The sequence below is a fragment of the Diadema setosum genome, chromosome 16 (assembly GCF_964275005.1).
Source record: "Diadema setosum chromosome 16, eeDiaSeto1, whole genome shotgun sequence".
Lineage (NCBI taxonomy): Eukaryota > Metazoa > Echinodermata > Echinoidea > Diadematoida > Diadematidae > Diadema > Diadema setosum.
Genome location: NC_092700.1, coordinates 12,974,884 through 12,995,927, shown reverse-complemented (window position 1 = coordinate 12,995,927; position 21,044 = coordinate 12,974,884). Strand labels below are relative to the sequence as shown.

At 37.5% G+C, this 21,044-nt stretch overlaps 1 protein-coding gene across 2 annotated transcripts in view; it reads left to right on the top strand.

The window, feature by feature from the left end:
- Nucleotides 1-16,887, top strand: part of LOC140239902 (serine/threonine-protein kinase 3-like) — a 29,712-nt gene extending 12,825 nt beyond the window's left edge. For both annotated transcript variants that reach the window (XM_072319714.1, XM_072319716.1), the window contains exons 9-12: nt 9,992-10,235; nt 11,168-11,296; nt 13,067-13,332; nt 15,732-16,887. In XM_072319714.1, coding sequence (XP_072175815.1) covers nt 9,992-10,235; nt 11,168-11,296; nt 13,067-13,332; nt 15,732-15,890 — 798 coding nt within the window. In that variant the 3' untranslated portion in view covers nt 15,891-16,887. The remainder of the gene's footprint in view (nt 1-9,991; nt 10,236-11,167; nt 11,297-13,066; nt 13,333-15,731) is intronic.
- Nucleotides 16,888-21,044: the final 4,157 nt, after the last annotated feature.

Below are 21,044 nucleotides of genomic sequence, written 5' to 3'. Positions count from 1 at the left end.
CTGTATAGGTGTAGGTCAACAATAATCCAGAAAGGGTCGGGTGACTGGCATTGATTTGATAGCGTAATTTACCAGCATCTCATTGAAATCTTACTTAGCTTTCAAGATTTCCATAATCAGGCATTACAGAATATTTTTTCTAAATTTACACTGAGGTTGTCAAGCAAAAAGAGAATGAGCAGAGTGCAAGAGTGGTTGCCATGAGAGGAAATAAGGAATCACATAATTATTGCCATGGAAGAAGAAAAGATTTATGAGCTTTGTCCATGTAAAATTTTTCAGGACTATGAAGATGATATTTACACCATTGTGGTAAGGAAAAGCATGGGAAAAATGCAGGAATGTTGCATGTTTCAATTGAACTGCATTTACAGAGAAGCAATTAGACAGATACAATTATGTTTGCTGTTTGTGACTGTTTGAATGGATGTTTTCTGTTCTTGTATGTTGGTATCCCAGAGGATATTTGTCTATTAATTGTTTTGTCATTGGCAAAATATTTCCATTCTCTGGCCTGTACAGGTATAATAGGCAGTAGCTTTTCTGATTGCCACAGCCAGTTCTCATGTATATGATATTGAAAAAAAGTCCTCTTGAATGTGGATGTTATTGATATTTGGTAGAAGTCCAGGTGTATATGGTGATTTCATGCACTGTCAAAATGACAAAGGTTTGTGAACTTTTGGATAAAACTCACATTTTGTGGAGTAGCTGGGAAAATCAAGTGGTGATGTGATTTTGTAGGAAGAATGGACATGTGTTGACAATTATCTGTTTGGAGTTTTTGAGGTGTGAAATAAGAGGTCAGGGTCATAAGTTACTATTAAAGCTTTGGCCAAACATTTCCTAGTCTATATAATTACAGGTCTTGAATGCAGTGGCCTGTAAGTTGCTAAGAATGATACTGGACAGAGAACAAATGGGAAAATATTTCCTTTTTGCTCATAGGCCCTACATTGTATAGTGATCATTCATTAAAGTCAAATGTCGAGATCAGGTAATTTCATTTCCATGTAGTGAATGATCATACTTCTGTTGCAGTACTTAAGGCACTACATCACATAAGATAGAGTCATCCAGCTACATGTAGCACTTTAATTGCTCCAGTTCACTTCAATTTCCCTCTTCTAGTTTGCTGAAGTTTTTACTCAGAAGTGATTACCAGCAAAGTTATGAAATTAACAGGAACATAATAAATGAAATAACCTCGTCCATATTGGATACTGCCCAAAGATATTGATATTAAGATTGATATGGAGCGTTTTTTTTCCCCAAGAAGCAGAGATTTTAGATTTGCCCCAATATTTGCCTGCTGATATTATCTTGTCACATAGAAAATATCATGAATGACCCCTGCAACTATAGCATGCTTGTTACATTATGCATGTTGTCTTCCTTGCTTGCTGCAATACAAAGTCTTCAGAGACAGCATCCTTTTTTCTCTCTCTCTTTTTTTTTTTTTTTTTTTTTAGAGTATCACCAACAATATTTATCATTTTTTGGGAAATTCTGAGTAATCGTGACCATTTTGGCAAATGAGAATGCAATGATAATTTACTCTTAAATTGCACATAATCATACAGGAGACTGCACATTACAACTTCCTTTATATATCAGAAAAAAAAAATATAGAAATTTGCTACCTAAGTGTCTGTCTCAATGCAGAATATAAAATTTCTATAGATTGTTTAAGGAGAATTATACTACTGGATTTTTTTTTATAAAAGTAATTTATTGTATTGAAACAGTTGTACTCGTAAATGAATTCCAAGGTTTTCCTTAGCTTTATATACACTTTTGAAGTTCTTGCCATTAGCTGTTTTTCTTTGTATCTTACCCTTGCCAAAGGCTCAAGTGATCTATTGTGATCACTTGAGCCTGTTTTCTGTCTTCCATTTTCTTTTACTCATGATAAGATTTTAACCTAGAGGATAGGCTAGAATCATTCTTAGGGGCAGGAGATGTTCAACTGATGAAGATAGATCCCTTGTAGCCATGGCCTTTTGTCAAGGCCCTCTTGCTGTATGATGGCTTTAACGGGTAAGCGAAGGGAGCCTAGCCAAGCGTGACAGCGTGAGGGCCTTTTGAGATCTTCTTCGCACATTATTATTCAGGGCACATGAACCCTACTGAATAGTCATATTAATGGGCTGCGGTCAACCAATGGAATGGCATGCTCCCCACATCGTCTGTTTAGGCAGTGTACGGCCTGTTTGCATGCATTACTGACTACCAGTGGAGGTCTGTGACATGCATTTGCCGTATGCAAATCGGCTAGGGCAGACAGACATGCAGATTGGTCTATTTTTGTTCCCCACGGAGAGCAAAAGTCGGTAATTTAAAAGGTTAACATATGGATGCAAATCAGATCTCAAAAGGCCCTCACGCTGTCCAACTCAGCTGACCTCACTTCGTTCACCCCCATTCACTCACCACCATACAGCGAGAGGGCCTTGGCAAAAAGGCTAATGTGGCTATGGACAGACACCCTATTGGCCAACTGTAAACTTCAAACCTTTCTTCTCTAAATACAAAATATTACAGCAGAGCCTTTTGGTTTTCTAAATCTTCCAGTGGACCAAAGTATGAGCTGTTCTGGATACTAGTAGTGGCAACAGTGACCTCAGCACTTTAGGGAATAATCATGTTGGGATGTGGTCCAGTTGTTAGAATTAACATTTTCATGGTCTCTTTAAAAAAAAAAAACAACAACAAATACATATATAAGCAGAATGAACCAAAATTGATAGGACTCATTTATATGGGCAAGGGAGACAAAAGTCTCTCAAATGATACAGGTGCCTCCATGTGGGCCCTTGGGTGGACCCCAAGGGCCCAAATATTTAAAGTTTGTAAATATGCAAGCAGTGACCTGATTGAGGCTCATGAGTGAGGGGTATTGTGGGGAGGGGCTGCACTGTAAGGTGAGTACATGTGCAAGATCAAATATTGAACTATTTTTAGGGGTGAGGATATCAAGTCATTCATATTGTATGTACATTGTATATCCCACTTTTGATTTCCATCCGTCTTGGAACTCTGATAAATATGGCAGCTTTTCTACTACAAGAAGTGTGAGAGTTCATGGTATGTTGAGTGTTTGGGGAAAATATATCGGTTGTTTGTGGCAGTTCCATGGGTAGTCCCCTTGGAGGGAGCCAATGAAATCCTATCTTTTCTTAATTTTCCTGATAGTGCATGATCAATTGTGATAGAAAATCACTTGCAGGAGTAGGAAATGCAGTAATGGTACATGTATGTGAGCCTCATTTATTCCCCAAGATAGGGTGAAAGGGGGCCCAGTTACTGTCAGTAACACACCATTGCTTGGGGTACCACATGCAGGGGGCAGTGAGTCTAATTTTAAAACTTGGGTGTGCATCGGATGAGTATTACAGATTTTATTTTGCTTTCCTACATCTTTCAAAGGTTGGCTATGATGGGGCATGGAAACTAGGTTATGTTGACAACGTATTCGGCACACAGTTATAGAAAGTATTATATTTCTGGTAGAGTTTTAAACAGTATTTACTCTTTCACTGGTAAATTGATAAGATATTTGCTTACCTTAACGCTGAGTAACATGATGACATGATTGATTGTTTCTCCTCATTGTACCTTTACTATACGTCCATGTATTCTTCAGGTTCTCAACTTTACTTCAGATGTTATAAAGGTAGTAGCACACACAAAATTCTCCAAGGATGAAAAGAAAAGAAAAAATCACAGCAAAAGTAATCCACTACTTCTGCCCTGCTCCACTTTTTTTTTCTCAGTCTTCACTTCCTCCATTTTCTATCCCTCCTCCACCTTCTCTATCTTTTCTTGCCTACTGTTATGCAGCTGCTATTGTACATGTGTGCATTAATGAACAGAACAAAGACATTTGGCTTGTTCAAGTTACATGCTGCGCTTTAAGGAGATAATCTTGTGCATGTGCATGCCAGAAAATGGCACGTTACGTTAAACAATAAAAGTGCTGACAGATATTGCAATCTCATATACTTTGTACTAGGTTTCCATCACTAGCCAGATAAAATTGTGATGTTACTAATGCTTGCTTTTACTAATGTCCCCTGCTTCATGTATAATTGTTTATCAGGTTGTTTGTCCTTCTATCAATTTGTCCAAGCTTTGTTACTTTGATAACCTTATGATGACATACGTAAGGCAGGTCAATGGAATTTATGTAGGATTATATGACCATGCAAAAGAGAAGAAGAAAGTGATAAAATATAGTAATGAGGTCATACTTGTAGTTCACAGGGTTGTGGTTGAGTGTATAGATTCCATATGTAAGGAAATGATTTGTTCAGCATATTCAATGAATTTGATGTGATGGTGGTAAGCTATAGTAAGTCAATCTGCTATCAAAATTATTGGATAGATTAGATTTGAGGTCAGAGATAAGGCTCAAATCTTTCAACCTTTGCAGTTTCTCCTGTAAGTATACAAAACATAATTCTAAACTGGGTTGATTGCATTTATAAATCAGAACTTGACCAGTGTACAAAGCAATTCATCAAGGACATGTACAGTCTGTATGACTGCAACAAAATAGACCTGGACCAATAACATGATGTACAGAGAAAGAGGCATATTAGTCAGCATAGCAATGTCAATATGTTAGGAAAACTTTTAAACTTTTTTTCTGCTGTTATAGTTTGTTTTCATCACAAAAAATAGTACCATCTCCTTGTTAGGCTTAATTCTTTGAGTCATGAAAGCTATCATACATGAAGGAAGCATGCTTTCAATTTAAATGCATTGTGACATGGGCTTTTCCAATAATTCTCATGTAGTGAGCATAAAATGTGAATTTGTTTGGAATCAATGAGGAGCATGTGTAGCATTTTGTCTGCTGCCCCCACCCACCTTTCCTGGTCTGATTAAGTCCATAATGTGCTACAACAAATCAATAATGTAGTATTTGTGCTCAGAGTGTGTTGTTACTTCTCTCTAATTGGTTGTTGCATCCACCAATCAGGAAGAGGATGAGGCAGACGGAGGGCCGGTAAGCCAATCAGATGTCTCCTGCAGCATGCAACTTCATTCAAACTCTCTTTCCTCTGTCATTATTATTGAAACCGTTAAATTCACAGCTATTTGAGTTTGAGTTTGGATATGATATGATGCCACTGAAGAAGCAATAAAAGCAGTTGTGATTTTTTTTTTATTGGAAACAATAAGAAATACATTATTTATTTGCTTTTTTAACCTTTCATTTCACATGCTTTAAAAGAGCTTTCACTGTGCTTTGGACATACTGCTAATGTTTCTTTTGCATTCATATGTCTGTCAATCTTTTAAATCTTATTTAATGCAAAAATTGTATTGATGTCTAAGAATTGTTGCACAGAATATCCTTGTTGATTTTTTTTATTTCATTTTTTTTCTTACACTGATTTTAAGCAACTGTATGGTGAAATTTTTGTTTTCAAATTTCCATGTATCAACAACTTTCCTGACTCATACTTTTGTATTAATTTGTTAATCTGATTCACTACTTAAGGACGTTCCTCAGTTAAAGTGAAGTCCATGTCATTTTCTTCAAACTATCCATACCGTAACTTTGACCCATCCGAAGCCCAAATATGTAAATAAAACCATAGATTCTGTTTTTCTTCAACGGGACTTTGAAGAAAATGACTAATCTGCCGTCCTGTACCAAAATGATAGCGTTACAGGATCAAGACCATGATTAGCAACAAAATCTGCAATGACAAACTTAAATCCCCATAATTCTTTCAAAATCCATGTTATTTTCTCCAAATTTGCAAGAATTGCAGAAAAGGGTACCCAGAATGAGGGAAAGGTTTTAAAGTTAGGGTTTACACTCTCATTCTTGAGCAAGCAGCGCCCTCACGTGGCAGAAAACACCGAAATCTCTCAAATCCTACTCATTGACGTTTTCTGTTAGGGGTGAGCAAAAGAACAAGGTTCATAACAGTTTAATATGCTGTATGTTCAAAACCAATGTCATTTTCACGAAACTTGACCAAATTGTAGAAGAAGGCTGACTAATTCCAGAAAAACAATAAAAAGTGAGGGTTCATGTGCTCGTTTTTGTGCCAGCAGAGCCCCCATGCGACATATATCATTGTAAGTCCCCAAAATCTGGTCAGGAACCTATGCATGGATGCCCTTACAGGGTGGGTTCATAAAACTTATACTGTACATTCAAAACCCATGTCAATTTCATGAAACTTGACCAAAGTGTAGAAAGAGGCTTACTAATTCCAGAAAAACAATCAAAAGTGGGGGTTCATGTGCTCGTTTTTGTGCTAGCAGCGCCCCCATGCGACATATATCATCGTAAGTCCCCATGCACTGGCAGGATGCGTTCATAAATCTCATACTGTACATTCAAAACCCATGTCATTTTCACGAAACTTGACCAAACTGAAGAAGAATGCTTACTTATTCCAGAAAAACAATAAAGAGTGGGGGTTCATGTGCTAGTTTTTGTGCTGGGAGCACCCTCATATGATAGAAATCATCCTAGGACCCCAAATCTGATTATAAACCTAACATGGGTGCCCTGATTAGGTGGGTTCATGAGTGTCATGCTGTACATTCAAAACCCATGTCATTTTTACGAAACTTTATCAAATTGTAGAAGAAGGGTTACTTAATGCATAACAGTTGTAAAAATGGGGGGTTCATGTGCTCGCTTTTGTGCTAGCAGAGCCTCCTTTTGACAGAAATCATCGTAAGACCCCGAAATCTGGTCAGGAACCAATGCAGGGATATACCCTGCTAGGATGCATGAATCTCATGCGGTTCCCTCAAAACTACATTTTCTTTTCTTTCTTTTTTTTTTCAAAAACAAAAAACACAAAATTTGTCACAATTGCAGTGATATGGTGGAAAAATATTCAGAAAGGAAGGTCCATGTGCGTTTTTGTTATTATTTCCCCTACACAGCCATAATAATATCATGTGGACGCAAACGTGGAAAACTCCACATTGACATGCTTGTTTGTTTGTTTTGCCCACTTGCTGTAACCATGTGCAGAAAGTTATAATGGAGGAAGAAGAATAGATATAAGAAAATGGGAGTTTTGGCATTAGTCTGACGGTCCTCCAGAGGAAAAACAAATCTTAATATAATGACGTTGATTGTAGATTGCATGTGTTGGTTGTTGCAGTGGTTTGTAAAGTGCATGTTGTGAACTATGGTTATACCTTGAGTACCCCTCCCCCCCCAAAAAAAATAATAATAATTCTTTGATTCTCCTTTTGTTACACCAGATTTGGTAATCAAAAATTAATATCTGAATGGTGAAAGTGATATATAGGCCTACATATTTGGTAATATTTTCGTGACCTCGTATTTTGTAACCAAAAATAAAAACACAACAATATTTTATATCAGTATTGACAAGTTTAGATCTAATTCAGATTTTAACAGAGATATTCAGATTGTTTTAGTCGTTAGACCTAAAGATGAAATGTGTGTCATATGTTTGTTTTGTTGTTGTTGTTTTAACACTTAGTCTAGTTAGCTGTAGACTAGTAGTCCCCGACTAGGGCCTATAGGCCCTAGGTACCTTTAGCACTCGATTTGACCATGTTAATGAACAGATAATGAACTGCATGTCACAAAACAGATCCTACGGATTGAAAATGGAAACAGCTCAGTTCCACTTCCAAGCTTCCCGATTCCGTCGATCAGTGTTGTGCTACCATGACCATTATATGCGGCTCGGACCGCTGAACTTTGCGTAGTACGTACAGATTGTAACGCGTACAGTCGGCACGCGAGCCGAGCGAGGCCGCCCAGCGCAGCCGCAGTGGGGAGCTGTCGGGTATCCATACGTACCACACTCTAGCTCGATCTACTAGCAGCTGCTCAGCTCAGCTAGCTCAGCTCATCACTCGTGCGTGCGCTTCTACACTCTTTGTTACGGCTGCACGGCTAGGATGCGCACAAACTCAACTGAGGAACGTCCTTAAAATGAAAGGAATGCCATTTTCACTATTTTCTGTAGTATACTAGTATATTGGAAGTCAGCGTTATCAGTACCTGATTTGCATACATATTCACATGCATAGGGGAATGTAGGATTAAGCAAGTAGGCCTAACATCAAACTAAACAGTTTGCCCTTTCACCTGTCATTTACAACAAGTCATGTCGATAGTGATTTTTACTGAGAAGATGTTTCACTCTAAAGAGTTACTGTTTGGATTTTGTTCAAGATAATGGGTATGAAACCTAGCATGAATTTATGCATTGCTTTAAAGTCCAGGATACAAGCTGCTATTATGAAAAATGGATGATGTGATTAAATAAACAAATACGAGCATACCCTGCACTGAGAGACTGTAGTTAAGTCACAGTTTCTTAGGTGACAAAATGAAATGTACCAGTATATTCTGAGGGGGTGCATCCCTAAAAGAAACAGCGCTATTTCTGTCACATGAAGCCCGTAATTTCACTATTGGTTCAAAAGAATGTTGATATAATTGTTTTATATCCCTTCAACAAATCGTCAAACAGAAAAGAAAATGTAAATGCTTTCACTTACTCTACACATATTTATGTCACTCAAAGTCTACTCTCTATCAATTCAGTGTACCGCTGTGGATGTGATTTTCACAGTGGTCTATGAGGCTGATAAAGATAATGCTTTACACACACACTATCCTATTCTCTTAACCTAAATTCTTATTGTTCGGTCCGAGTGTAAGAGATGTCATAACATATTTAGTGTGTACTAAAATCCCAGAGTGGAATGACTGGTGGTTTTAATGAATGTGATTTAGGAAAATCATATAGCACACAAATAGTCAATGCCATTAAGGATTAATAGACTTATTAATCTAGAGGTGATAATGATTCAGTGTTCTTCTGCGGCCCTAGCATGTCAGGAGATGGTGTCAACATGTGCCTCATTGAATGCTTCATAGTTTGTGTCTAAGATTGGAAGTTAATTGTTATACTCCCTTCAAACAAATTTTGTATGCGATATAAGAGGAACCAGCATGTGAAGAGATGGTGGTGGTCCAACTGAATTGGAATGCTCATGGCAGCATCACATTGAGATTAATCTATTGACCAATGAGCCTGTAAGAATTTTGCAGTTTGTCACATCTTCCGAAAAAAGAAAATACTATCCTATATCCAAAGTACTATCCCATGGTACAACCTGGAACTGTCTTTGATGACTCTACAGATTGATGTGACTTCTAACAGTCCTATTGCAAGAGTCTTTCTGAATTGATATAAATTTCATACATAAAGGAAGATGACATGCCACACTTTGAGGTGATACAGTGTTGTGGTCATTCAAGCAAAGTTGACAGCTATGTCTAAGATAACAGTGCTTGATGGTAACTTGTAAACCCAAAGTGTGCTCAATGAGTTGTACTGAAAGCACCAAGGTGCTGCTGTCCCTGTAATACATTTGTTTTTTAGCACATTTGATCATTACATCACCGGCAAAAAGAGTCCTATCTGTAAATCTGCTCAAATGAGACTGGAGTCTGTTAAAACAGTAAAAACTCCTTAACATACAATATTGACTATGTAATGAGTTACCATGTGAGCAAGTGGGTGATGACTGTAAGAATTTGTGCTCCTCTACTTTGAGTATGCGCATGCATTATAACCATGTACAAGTTTATATGATAATTGCATGTTATGCTAGTAGATTTACCAGCTTATGAAATGCACTATGCTGAGATGAGTTAAAAGCTTGAAATGTATAAATCTATTTAGTGGAAAAATGAGCAAAGAAAATGGGACTCCATCGGGACACAAACCTGAGACCTCCGGATGTTAGCCTGGTGCTCTACTGACTGAGCTATAGAAAGCCCTAGTTCAGTGTTCGTTCCAGATATCCTGATAATAATTCTCAATGCTCGAATGGTCAGAAGCTATATCGTATAATGTATAAATCTGTGACAAAAAGCAAGATCCCTGCTCCCCCAACCTCATGCAAAGACCCTTTTACAATATCCTTTATTCTCTTCCCTCTTATCAAGGACGATGAAGACATTGACAGTGGAACGATGGTGGCAAGGGGTAGAAGTAAAGCTACACCAGCAGGCATTGATGATGAGGAAGAAGACAGTGGGACAATGATCATCAGTGGCTCAGCAGTGAGCACTGCAAACACCTTCATTGAACATGACAGTGTGACTGATCTTGACAGTGGTACCATGATTGAGCATGCAAGTGGGACGATGATTGAGCACGACACTGATACAATGATTAATCATGACAGTGGTAAGTGGTCAAGAGGCTGCATTTTATTTGTTTGCAGAAATACAAGTATTTTTCTCTGCAATTAAGTAAACAGAACAGTCAGAGTTTTATCAAGGAAGTTCCAAGAAAATATGAAAGTTCTGGATGTTGAATTGTTTGCTGTGGCCTCATGAGTTTAAGCTGAAAATAAACTAGATGTCAATGGAGGGCTGATGTTTGGAATAATTCAGTGCTGCAGTGTAACAATGGTGAGTTCCATGCTTTCTTATGATTTAAGCAATACCATCATCTCATCATAACATGACATCTGACAGAAAGTATTTCACATTGTAACCTTGGATAACTATTCATGTTGTAGACTTTAGAGTTAGCAGAATGATCTTGCAGCCAAGTAAAACCAGAGAAAAGAAGGAATATTGTAAAAGTGGTTTCTTTGGCAGTGGTTTTATTTTTGCACTTTTCGCGCTTTGAGGTTGAACCGTGAATTTAACATCACGCGAAAATGTTTTGAAAAGTCGCGCGAAATTAACCACACAAGGAAATGTTTTGAACTCGCCGCTTGTTACAACGCTATTGGGCACATGCACACGAAGATTCTGCGCATTGAGTGTATTGATGGTCAACACACACACAGCGATACCACGCAATGTAGGTCAATTTCAGGTAAGCCTGCATTTAGTTTTAATTTTATTTAATAAATAAAAGAATTATTGGATTATAGTTTGGGTTTTCATGTGCAAAATAAAACAGTTTTTGCTGACTGTGAATTCACAGATTTTGCCGACCGCGAATTTAAAAACACGCGAAAAAGTCGGCACCGATGGAAACTGCGAAAGTATCTGTACGCGAAAGAAACCATTTTTACAGTAGAGAAAAACTATATGGTTGTTCACAGTTAGCACAAATTTATAACACAGTCCATGAAGACAGATAGTTTTTATTACCTCATCCAGGTAGCATGATTGAACACGAGAGTGGGACAATGATTGAGCATGGTACAGGCACAATCAATGACCTGGAGTCTAACATGGGCACCATGGTCATCAACGAGGATGAAGACGGCAACGATGATACAATGAAAAGTGAGTATCCATGAAAACATGCCGGCAGATACAAAATGCCTGAATTGTGTGCAAATGTAAATTAGAAGTCTGAATAGAAAACATAAAATTCTTAAACTGTGTGCAAAATGGGACTTGTACTGCAATATTAGCAAGTGTTTTGATTGGTGATTGAGAACCACATTGGCAGAATGAGGAAGTATTGTCAATTCTTATTTACTGTATTCCACCTATGAAACCATGTTCTATGTGTTCAGGGAGGCAATTTTTTCATAAATATCAGTTGACTTACTAAATCTGCAAAAATAACTAAATGTCATGAAATATACCTTGCATAAGGTAATTTGTGCAATGCCTGACATGTCGCTGTCTATAAATTGCTTGAATTGCCTACACGTACATGTATGTCAATTCCTTGTCTGAAGTTGTAGCTATTGATTACATATGTGGTAAATATATCATGTATCATGAACATAGTCAGACAATGCATTGCAGTTTTGGCTGTTGCTATATTATACCCCACAAAATACAGTTTGAAGGGGGTATACAGGAATCAGTGTTTGGCCAGTCGGTCTGTTGCAAATGTGAATCAAACTTTTCTAGTTTTTAAGCAATTTGGCACACGTGTTGAGCTTTATGTAAAATGGTGCAAGACACTTTTTCAGTAGTAGCAGAAAGTGCATTGCCATGGTAACAGCACATTATGGCCCTCAAATCTCGGTGGTTCCATAAAGTGCCATGATGATCCAAAGCTAATAGCACTCATTTGCGGAAATCTTTAGAAGAAAATGGGGTGAAGGGAAGAATCCTGAAAAGAGAAAAGCCTGGCGTGGCATGAAATAATTATCAGCGGTCATTAAAATTTCACACCTGACAGTAATTAGATAGGCATGTTGTGGACATTTTCACCATTCAAAGGAAATTGATACATATGTCACTCATAGGTATTGCATCTTTGGTTACTTTGGTACTTCAGTGTTGCTGCGGTGCAATTAAAAAGTATAACAACAGCCATCTATGAGCTTGACTCAGTTACGTGGGCCTGTGAACAAAGTAGCCTGTGATAAGCTCCTACATGTACAAACCGTACTGGGCTCCAATTCACAAATCCATCATACCTCCTCACTGAAATGAATTGGTCAAATATTCAAGAGCAGGTGCAATGTTATTATAGTTAAATGTAGTATGTAAATGTTTGCAGTACACACCAAATTGCCATGTTTTTTTTTTTTTTTTTTTTTTTTTTTTTTTTTTGCATAGTGGTACATTGCTCCAGACTTCCCAATCCTCATAATACATACACAATGCCGCTCCAGTTAATCAGTTTTGTGTGGTGTATTTCAAACACCCAAGAACAGTGTGTACTACCTTAACTGATTTTAAAGACTGAAAGCCCAAGTAGTAAATTTCAATAACATCAAAGCCAGAATGCCATTGAACATATGTTACATGTGTTTTGATGTAATAAAATTCAAAAAGATAATAAAACTAACAAAAAATTATTGCACATATATCATGTGATGTGATGGCTGCTCTCTGAATAAGCAGTGTGGCTGTTCCAAGTGAGATGCCCCTGTAGTGGTGAGAGATTAATATACATTTTATCATGCATGCAATTATGTTGATGTATGTAGTACAATTGGTGTTGCTATTGTACTCTACGTACATGTATCCAGGGCATTGTACAAAATGCAGTTTGTACACATGCATTTAGTGCTGGATAGATAAGATATTTGTACACTAATTTTTCTTTCTTGCAATGATATATTCTTGCTTTGTTCATTCTACTAGGAACAGACACTGCTAAGGCAGGTGGCTACCGACCCCCATTCTTGGAACACTATGACAGGCAGGAGGAGGCCAAGCAGCAGAGCAAAGTATCACCTCCAGGCCCTGCCCCCGTCAACCCATCCAATGCTCCCACAGTACCCTCCAATGCCCCCATGCACATTGCCCAGGGAAATCATCGGGTGAGTGCACCCTCTGGCAACCAAGAGGCCCCACCCCCAAAGCCACCACTATTCCATCGGCCATTCAATGAAATGGAAGTTGATTTTGTGAGTTTTTGTTTTTTTCTTTTCATTTGCATTCTTTATTAATTTCTTGGTTAATTTGTGTATATCATCATTTGGGTGTGGTTTTGTTATTCATTTCAAATAATCTTTCACTTCACTCTAACAGCTTAAATTTGCAAACATGCTTTACTAATCATCCGATGACTTTTTAGATAAACAGACATACAACTCACAGGTAAGCTTATCACACTATATATATGAGAATGTTATTTTGCAAGTTTCATTTCTTTCTTAAAAAAAAAAAAAAAATACATCCATCTATCCATTTGCCGGTCCATTCTTTCATCCGTAATCAATTTTGTGAAGAGTGTCATATGAACTGTTCAAGGTAACCAAATGAAATGTGGCACATGTGTGTATGAAGGGAGGAAATTGTGCCTATCAACTTTTGGGCCCACACACTCAAGGTCAACGGTCAAGGTTAAATTCTTAAAATTTCACAACTTTCCCCATGTATCTGCAATGCCTGAAGGTATTTTCATGAAACTTTAATAGCATATACATTTATTACCATGTAGGGATTTTCTAGGGGAAGTTTTGGCCCACAGAGTCAAGTTCATGGTCAAAAGTCAGGTGAAAATGCTAAAATTTCACTTTTTTCTCCATATCTCAGAAATGACTCATGCACCATTCCTCAAATTTCTGACACACATAATAGTGAAAACAATTCCATTGTTTGTTTGTTTGTTTGTTTTTTCACTTGTAAAAGATATTTACTTTATATCTGCACTACCGGTAGTGTAGTAGATTGACTTTAAGATTTCAATGCGAGCAACTTACAGTCTGCTGTGTAGACCCTTGTATTCAACTTCTTTTCTGAGTTACTAAATTTGTGACGTCCAGTAGGCCCCCTAATTGAGATGATAGCTTGATAGGGAGGATGGTCTTCCTCTGTAGTCCCCTCCTTTGTAGTCCTTGAGATATGAAGACTCTTTTGTTGTGATTGACAAGCACATTACAAGGTTGTTGGCAATTGACAAGTAACTAGCCCGAGTGTGTACATTCTTTAACCTGTAAATATGACTGTTCAATCAGATATACAGTATATCATGTAATAAGACTGCTTAATATCCCCCATCTTTCTTTGTGTCTTTTCACATTGAGCAGATGTACAAGGATAGATGCATGCAGAATTTTATTTTGTTGTACAGGGGAAACTCCATATAACGAATACTGCTATAATGAGATATCGGTTATTACAAGGAAATTTTCCCCATCCCAAATTTCCTTCCACACAAGTCTATGTAAAACGCTACTCTTATAGCGAGATCGGCTATTACAAAATAACTGCTATCACAAGATAAATTTTGTGATTTCCAAACAAAGGAAAACACAGTTAATCAAACCTGTTATAGCAAGGTAAAGCGGAATCTCTTTGGGTAAAGCTTTACTTCGCCTGTGCGATCATGGTCGAAGATTGTAAAAGCTTGATGCAACGAAAACCGTGTCTTGTACACACGTATTCTCTTCAGTGCACTCAACCTAGCACCGCATGTTGTACATGTGTGTGTGCATACATGTACCCATGCACATGTGTGCATGTATACATGCAGAGAATGTGCTAGGAGTTATTACGGCCCTATGCATACATGACATCATCATGACATATAGCAGGTATGAGGCAATTTGATGCTGTAATTGGCTTTCTACTAGGGAATTCCCCATCTCCACACACACAGGCATAATGTACATAATACAGAATGTGTCACATACATACACAGCATTATGCAGAACATACAGTATGTTCGAGTTTTCCACACACAACACACGCTTGCCATAACCACATACCCATCCACAGACGATCGTGACACGATTGCTAACTATACATTTACAAATTCAAACATCTATTAAGAAACACATTCTTGATATTGGATTTCATTGGCGAATACAGTGGACTCCCGTTATAACGAAGTCCTCGGGACCGGCAGTTTTCTTTCGTTATAACGAAATTTTGTTATAACCGAATGAATAAACAATAAAAATACATAGAGTTGATAATGTTGCGGCCCTAAATTTTATTTCGTTGTAACCGGAATTTCGTTATAACCGTGTTCGTTATAACGGGAGTACACTGTAACACATTCTTACCTATAAAGGTGTGTAATTCCCTCACACACATTAGCAGATTATCAGTATTAATTGAATATGTTATGTAGTCCGACATGTGCAAATTAATGTCTTAATGTTATGCTTTTTTCATGCCTACTGATATAACGAGATATCAGCTAAAACGAGGCAAACGACTTGGTCCCAGCCTTCTCGTTATGGAGTTTCCCCTGTAATAGTGATTGATTTATCTGTCAGCCAGTTCTAATTTGATTTCAGTTGACTGTTGTTAATCATTCCCTCTTGTGCCCTGTATTACTCTTCAATGCATTCAGCTAAAGCACCTGTCAATAGATGAGCTCAGGGACAGGCTGGCCTCCCTCGACCCTCAGATGGAAGCAGAGATAGAGGAGTTACGAAAACGATATCAGGAGAAGCGGCGGCCAATCATAGAAGCAATGGAGGTCAAGAGGAAGCGACAACAACACTTCTGATGCAGGAAGCTGTCATGGGAGACCCTAATGAGATCCCAGGGTGGTGCATTGGTCCACCCTGAAGGTGCAGAGAGAGTGTGACAGTTAGAGAATGCTGACAAGACTCTGCTTTATGTAAGACCTTATCTGGTTCTTAAAGCGAGAAGATGGCAGCATTTCACATAAACTGGATTGCTCTGAAATCGTGTCCTTTGTTTTGTGTGTTTTATCATTTGTCAAGTTCCGTATGGTACAGGAGTGTGGATATTAGAGCCTACCGGTATGATGTCCATCCTGATCATATTCAGATGACACACTTGAAATGAAGGTGAACCAGTGTCAAAAAAACTTTTGTTAAAGTTTGATGAATTACACAAAATTGTGACTGGGTTTTTGCTATTGCATGCTACATTTTCTTCTCTTATAGACAAGGTGACAATGACGTCATCAAGCCATGCTGAGGGGCAAAACTGCGTACCGGGGGCCCCCATAAGCGTGGACAACGCATTGATAAGCACTACATCCCACATCCTGTGATAGGCAGGCAGGTACGCAGTGCATGTACCACATGCTAGAGCTATGTGCCTAATACACACATAATTTGTTTTTGGCTCTCAGACAACCCATCATTTGATGTTACAGAACCTTGTCTATTTTTCCTGAAGTGGTCAGTGTTGTGGAAACTCTAAATGAATATTAATAATGATATTAACCCAAATTATCTAGCATGAGACAGTTCTTGCTTGACCTTACTCTAGAGCTTTGGTCAATTCTCAGTTGTTGCCTCATTGTCTCTCTGGATTTGGAGAACTAAGATATGACTGCAGTAGGGATTGCATAGCAAATAAGGTGTGCAGGTGAATGACGCAATAGGTCCCCATGATACTTTGTACCAACTACCGGTAGAGCAGACCTCCCAACCATTCTGAATTTGGACCATTTCCCGTCTTAGTTTAAGTAGGAATTTTCTATTTTTCGTGATAATTTGACCACACACACACCTATGGGAACTGCTCTTTCTTTCCTACTTTTGTTCCAAATCATCCCTATTTTTCAGTCGGAAAGGTTGGGATGTCTAGTATAGGAAACATGGTAGGAGAGGTAGTTTCCCTATTTTGTAGAGACTTATTTATTTAGTGTGCCAGAAGCAATGGTCTCTTCTTGATTTGAGTGCAGCGAGCTCTGTAGTCCATGTAGCCTGTTTTTCGTGAGATGGCATTGCACATATCACAGGATTTCCCATTGCCATTCTACCTGAGAGATGACTCCTGATTGATAAGGGAAAAGACTCATAAAAGATGAAAGCCTTTACTTCTTAATGATGTCTGTTGACCATGCTCGTATGCTCTCAATAGCAATGCTATTCCTGTGGGCTGTAAACTATTTTGAAGTAGGATATGCAGCTCTGTAAGTGTTTTGACAAGTTGTCGTCAAAGGCAAAACTTCTTTGTTGAAAAGAGTTTTCCTCCTTTCAGGGAGACGGTTAAAAAAAGAATAAATAAATAAAAATCTTGCATTATTTTCATGGCAGGTTGTGCAGCTTTATGCTCTGTTCCCAATGATACAGAGGTATTATGTTAAAAATTAGTTACAATCTTACAAGGGTTAATTTGATGGTTGGTACAGTGACTCAGCATAAAATTTTCTTTTTCTGGTACTAATGCTTGTGACCACAAGAGCTTTGGTTCTCTTGTTTACCAGTTGTGAATGAATGAATCAATTATAAGGAAAGCAGCTCGTTTACCCCCTAATTTTTGTTTTGTGACATAAGTTTAATACACATTCTTCGGCAGTTTTTAATGGCAAAGTACTGTATACCATACAACATCTCCCCACTGCTGCAGATCATTCTCATATTACTGTATCTGTACACCCTTGTCAGTAATTGATTATCAAGAAATAGTCTCTATTCATTGATTTTTTATAAAAATATATGTCTGATGTGTTCATAGGTAATTCTTTGTTGACATTGAGGAGAGGTCATTATTCATAAAAGCAGGGACTGTGACCAGTTGTAAATTTGTACTTTTTAACCTTGCTGCAGTGGACGATAGTGAGTTGAGTCCGTATGTATCAGTTTATGAGACATACAGACATCAGACCACTAGCCATGTACATGTAGAGGGAGATGTATTTTTCTAGTCAATGTGCCTGCCAAACTTCCCTTCTATTTCAGAAAGAAAGAAGAGCTGTAGCTGGGCAGCTTAGGCACCATTTGCAAAGCACTTGTGTTAACATTTTTTTTTTTCTATGTCATCTTATTTTTTACCCATAACTTTGCCATGAGGTTTGATGAGTGCGAATTTAGTGATGGTTGCTATGCATTAATGTTCTTTAAATGTTTGTAAATGTAGCTTCTGTGTCAGTTTTCAAACATGTTTTTTTTTCTTTCTTTGGTTTATTTAATTGATGCTACATTGTGCCTGGTTTTGATGTGTGTACAAATACAAATTTGTAAATATTGTTATAAAGAATTCTTTTTTTTTGGATATGCAGAAATATTCAGGACATTTCTTAATGACATCAGAACTTTTAGCCATGTATCATGTAGATGATACAGAAAGAAACCCAGGTCCCTCTTCCCGTATCTTGCAGAAAGCAACTTGGAATGATAGTATGTTGTTTTTGACTTGTAAATTTCATTGCAATATTTACAGATGGTCATGACATGCCTTTTGTGTAGACAAAATATAACTTACCAAATTAAACTCTGTATGTAATGTTATATACTGAGTAATCTGCAATGAACAGTTTGCTAATGCACCTATTACCTTTTAGATTGACACCATTGCTCTTAATAAATTTAAAGCTTTGATAGATGTATGTACTTCTATCTTAATCAGATCAGTGGCGGATCCAGGGAGGACCGCACTGGGTGCGAGCCCCCCTTTATTTTTTGTAAAAACAAAAGAAATAAAAAGAAAAAAAATGGGAGAGGGGTGCGTGCGCCCCCCCCCCCCTTTAATTTTGTAAAGGCGCCCCCTCTTTACGAAATTCCTGGATCCGCCCCTGGAGATCTATGATGAATACCCAATCTGTCTTTGTACCTCCACCTTGAAAGGTGCTGGAAACATAAATGTTACTTGTGTAATGCTATTTAATACTTTCCCAAAGGATTTCTTAATAGTGACTGCAGATGTTTTTTGTTGTTGTTATTTTTTTCAAGAGAGAGGGGGGTGCGACGTGAAGAGCAGTTTTTTATTTCACAATCTTCTAGCCGACTAACTTTATACTTATAGTGTCTTTTCAATTCACCGAGTGGATTTGGTTAGATAATGAGTACAGATCACTAGCTAGTAGAATATTTTGTTCTATTAAACTCAGAAAAAAAAAAGTTTGGTTGTGAGAGAATGCTTGCTTTCTTGAACATTTGACGCATTATGGTATCTGCTTCATCTTTGAAAGAAAAAATAACCAGTCAAAACCATGTTTTTTAAACTACTCTATTTTTTATTTAAAATTTATTGAATCTTGTGCAGGCTCTTTTGTGATGCCACTGAAAGTAGTAAATGTAAGTTGTTTAGCATCATCATCTGTCTGTGATCGTAGCTGTATTATCTCTTTTTTCCAGTCTGAAATTGCCAAATATTGTGTTGTTGTTTTTAAGATGCAGTGTTGTATATGGCTAATGCAATCTGTGGTGCAGTTTGATGGCGTTCGCCCAACACTACAAATAACTTTGATTCATAAAGGTCAAATGCGAAGACCGAATAGAATTCTTGTTGTATTCCTCCGGAGAAATAGCAGTAGATGTTCAAGTATTGTTAAAATGACCTTTTATTTTGTTTGTGACTGGTCACTGGAGAAAGTATCCTCTCAGTAAAGTTAACTGTAGCATGTGTAGTGATTGCCCTTTGTGGTGTATACAGGATGCCTTTGCTGTAAATGTAAATGTTTTGTGGGGTGGAAATTTTTGAAAAATTTTAGAAATGACTGAATTATTGTGGAAATAACAATGCATGATTATTTTTGGAGTTTCAAGATTTTTTCAAAAATATTTTCAGTCATGGACAGGCAGGGTTTGCTGAAATCAGTCCAGCATGAAAATTGCGCAAAAGTTTCCACTTTTACAGTACTTGTTCTTCAATCTTAATTTTGTTTTCCTGGCTATTTTTTTTTAATATTTTATTTTGATATATTTTCTTGTTAGTCTGAGTGATTGTAGGTACCAAATTCATGGTGTATTAGTTCTCATTGTGTTACTGAGCCATGGTGTGATAGAGTATTTTTATACTGGAACAATAGAGCTACTGCAATATTTATGAAGCATCTGTATATTACTATATCTTAATAGCAATTTACATCTATCATGATTATGCCACTGACTGATTGATAGGTCTCTATTTCTTCGAGGTGTTCTTCCCCCTTTAGCCTTGCTTATCCAGTCTCGTCTTTTGTTGCTACATTGAACTGGATCTAAACTTTTTTTCTTTGCAAGAAAATGATATGTTATTTTTCAACATTATTGTTGGATGACACATTCATTAGAGTAGAAGCATTGAACTTGAAAGATTGCAGGGGCCTGTAAGAGAGGAAGGCTAATTAGACACAAGTTGTGTAAGCTGATTTATCATCATGTATAAGGTAGCATAATAATAGAAGTCCAATCATGATCACTTTGTTTGTTTTCTAAATTATTAAGCAATGCTCTGGAAGTGGTGTGTGCACTTAAAAGGAATAAACAGATTTTCCTTGAAGATTTTAGCTCTTGTTATTAAACCTTTAAGTGGTTTGATTTTTATGTGATGCATGTGACTCAGATTGTGAAACATGCCTAGTCATTTAAAAGAGGGCTACTTTCACCAGACTTGTGGGACATTTCTGTCATGCACATAGCGTGAGCCACTTTCTCATTTTCTCTTTGTCCTGTATAGAAAGTGGCAGCTCATTGAAGAATAAATGACCACCCGAGAGTGGAACGAAAAGGTTCAAATGACCTGTATAAGAATTGTGAGAAGAAGTATTATCCTTGATTAAATGATTTGTTCAAGGCTTCCGTCACCAGTCATATTGTGTCTCATCTGTTACCTTGTTTGTGGATATAGATGTTTGTGCCAGCTCTTACAATATTTGAACACCAGTGGTTTGAAGTGTGTTATTGTGAGCAGAGAAGCAAACATAACAAACCAGGTCACTTTCAGAAGTGTGTTGCAGGTAGTTGCATTTGAATGATGA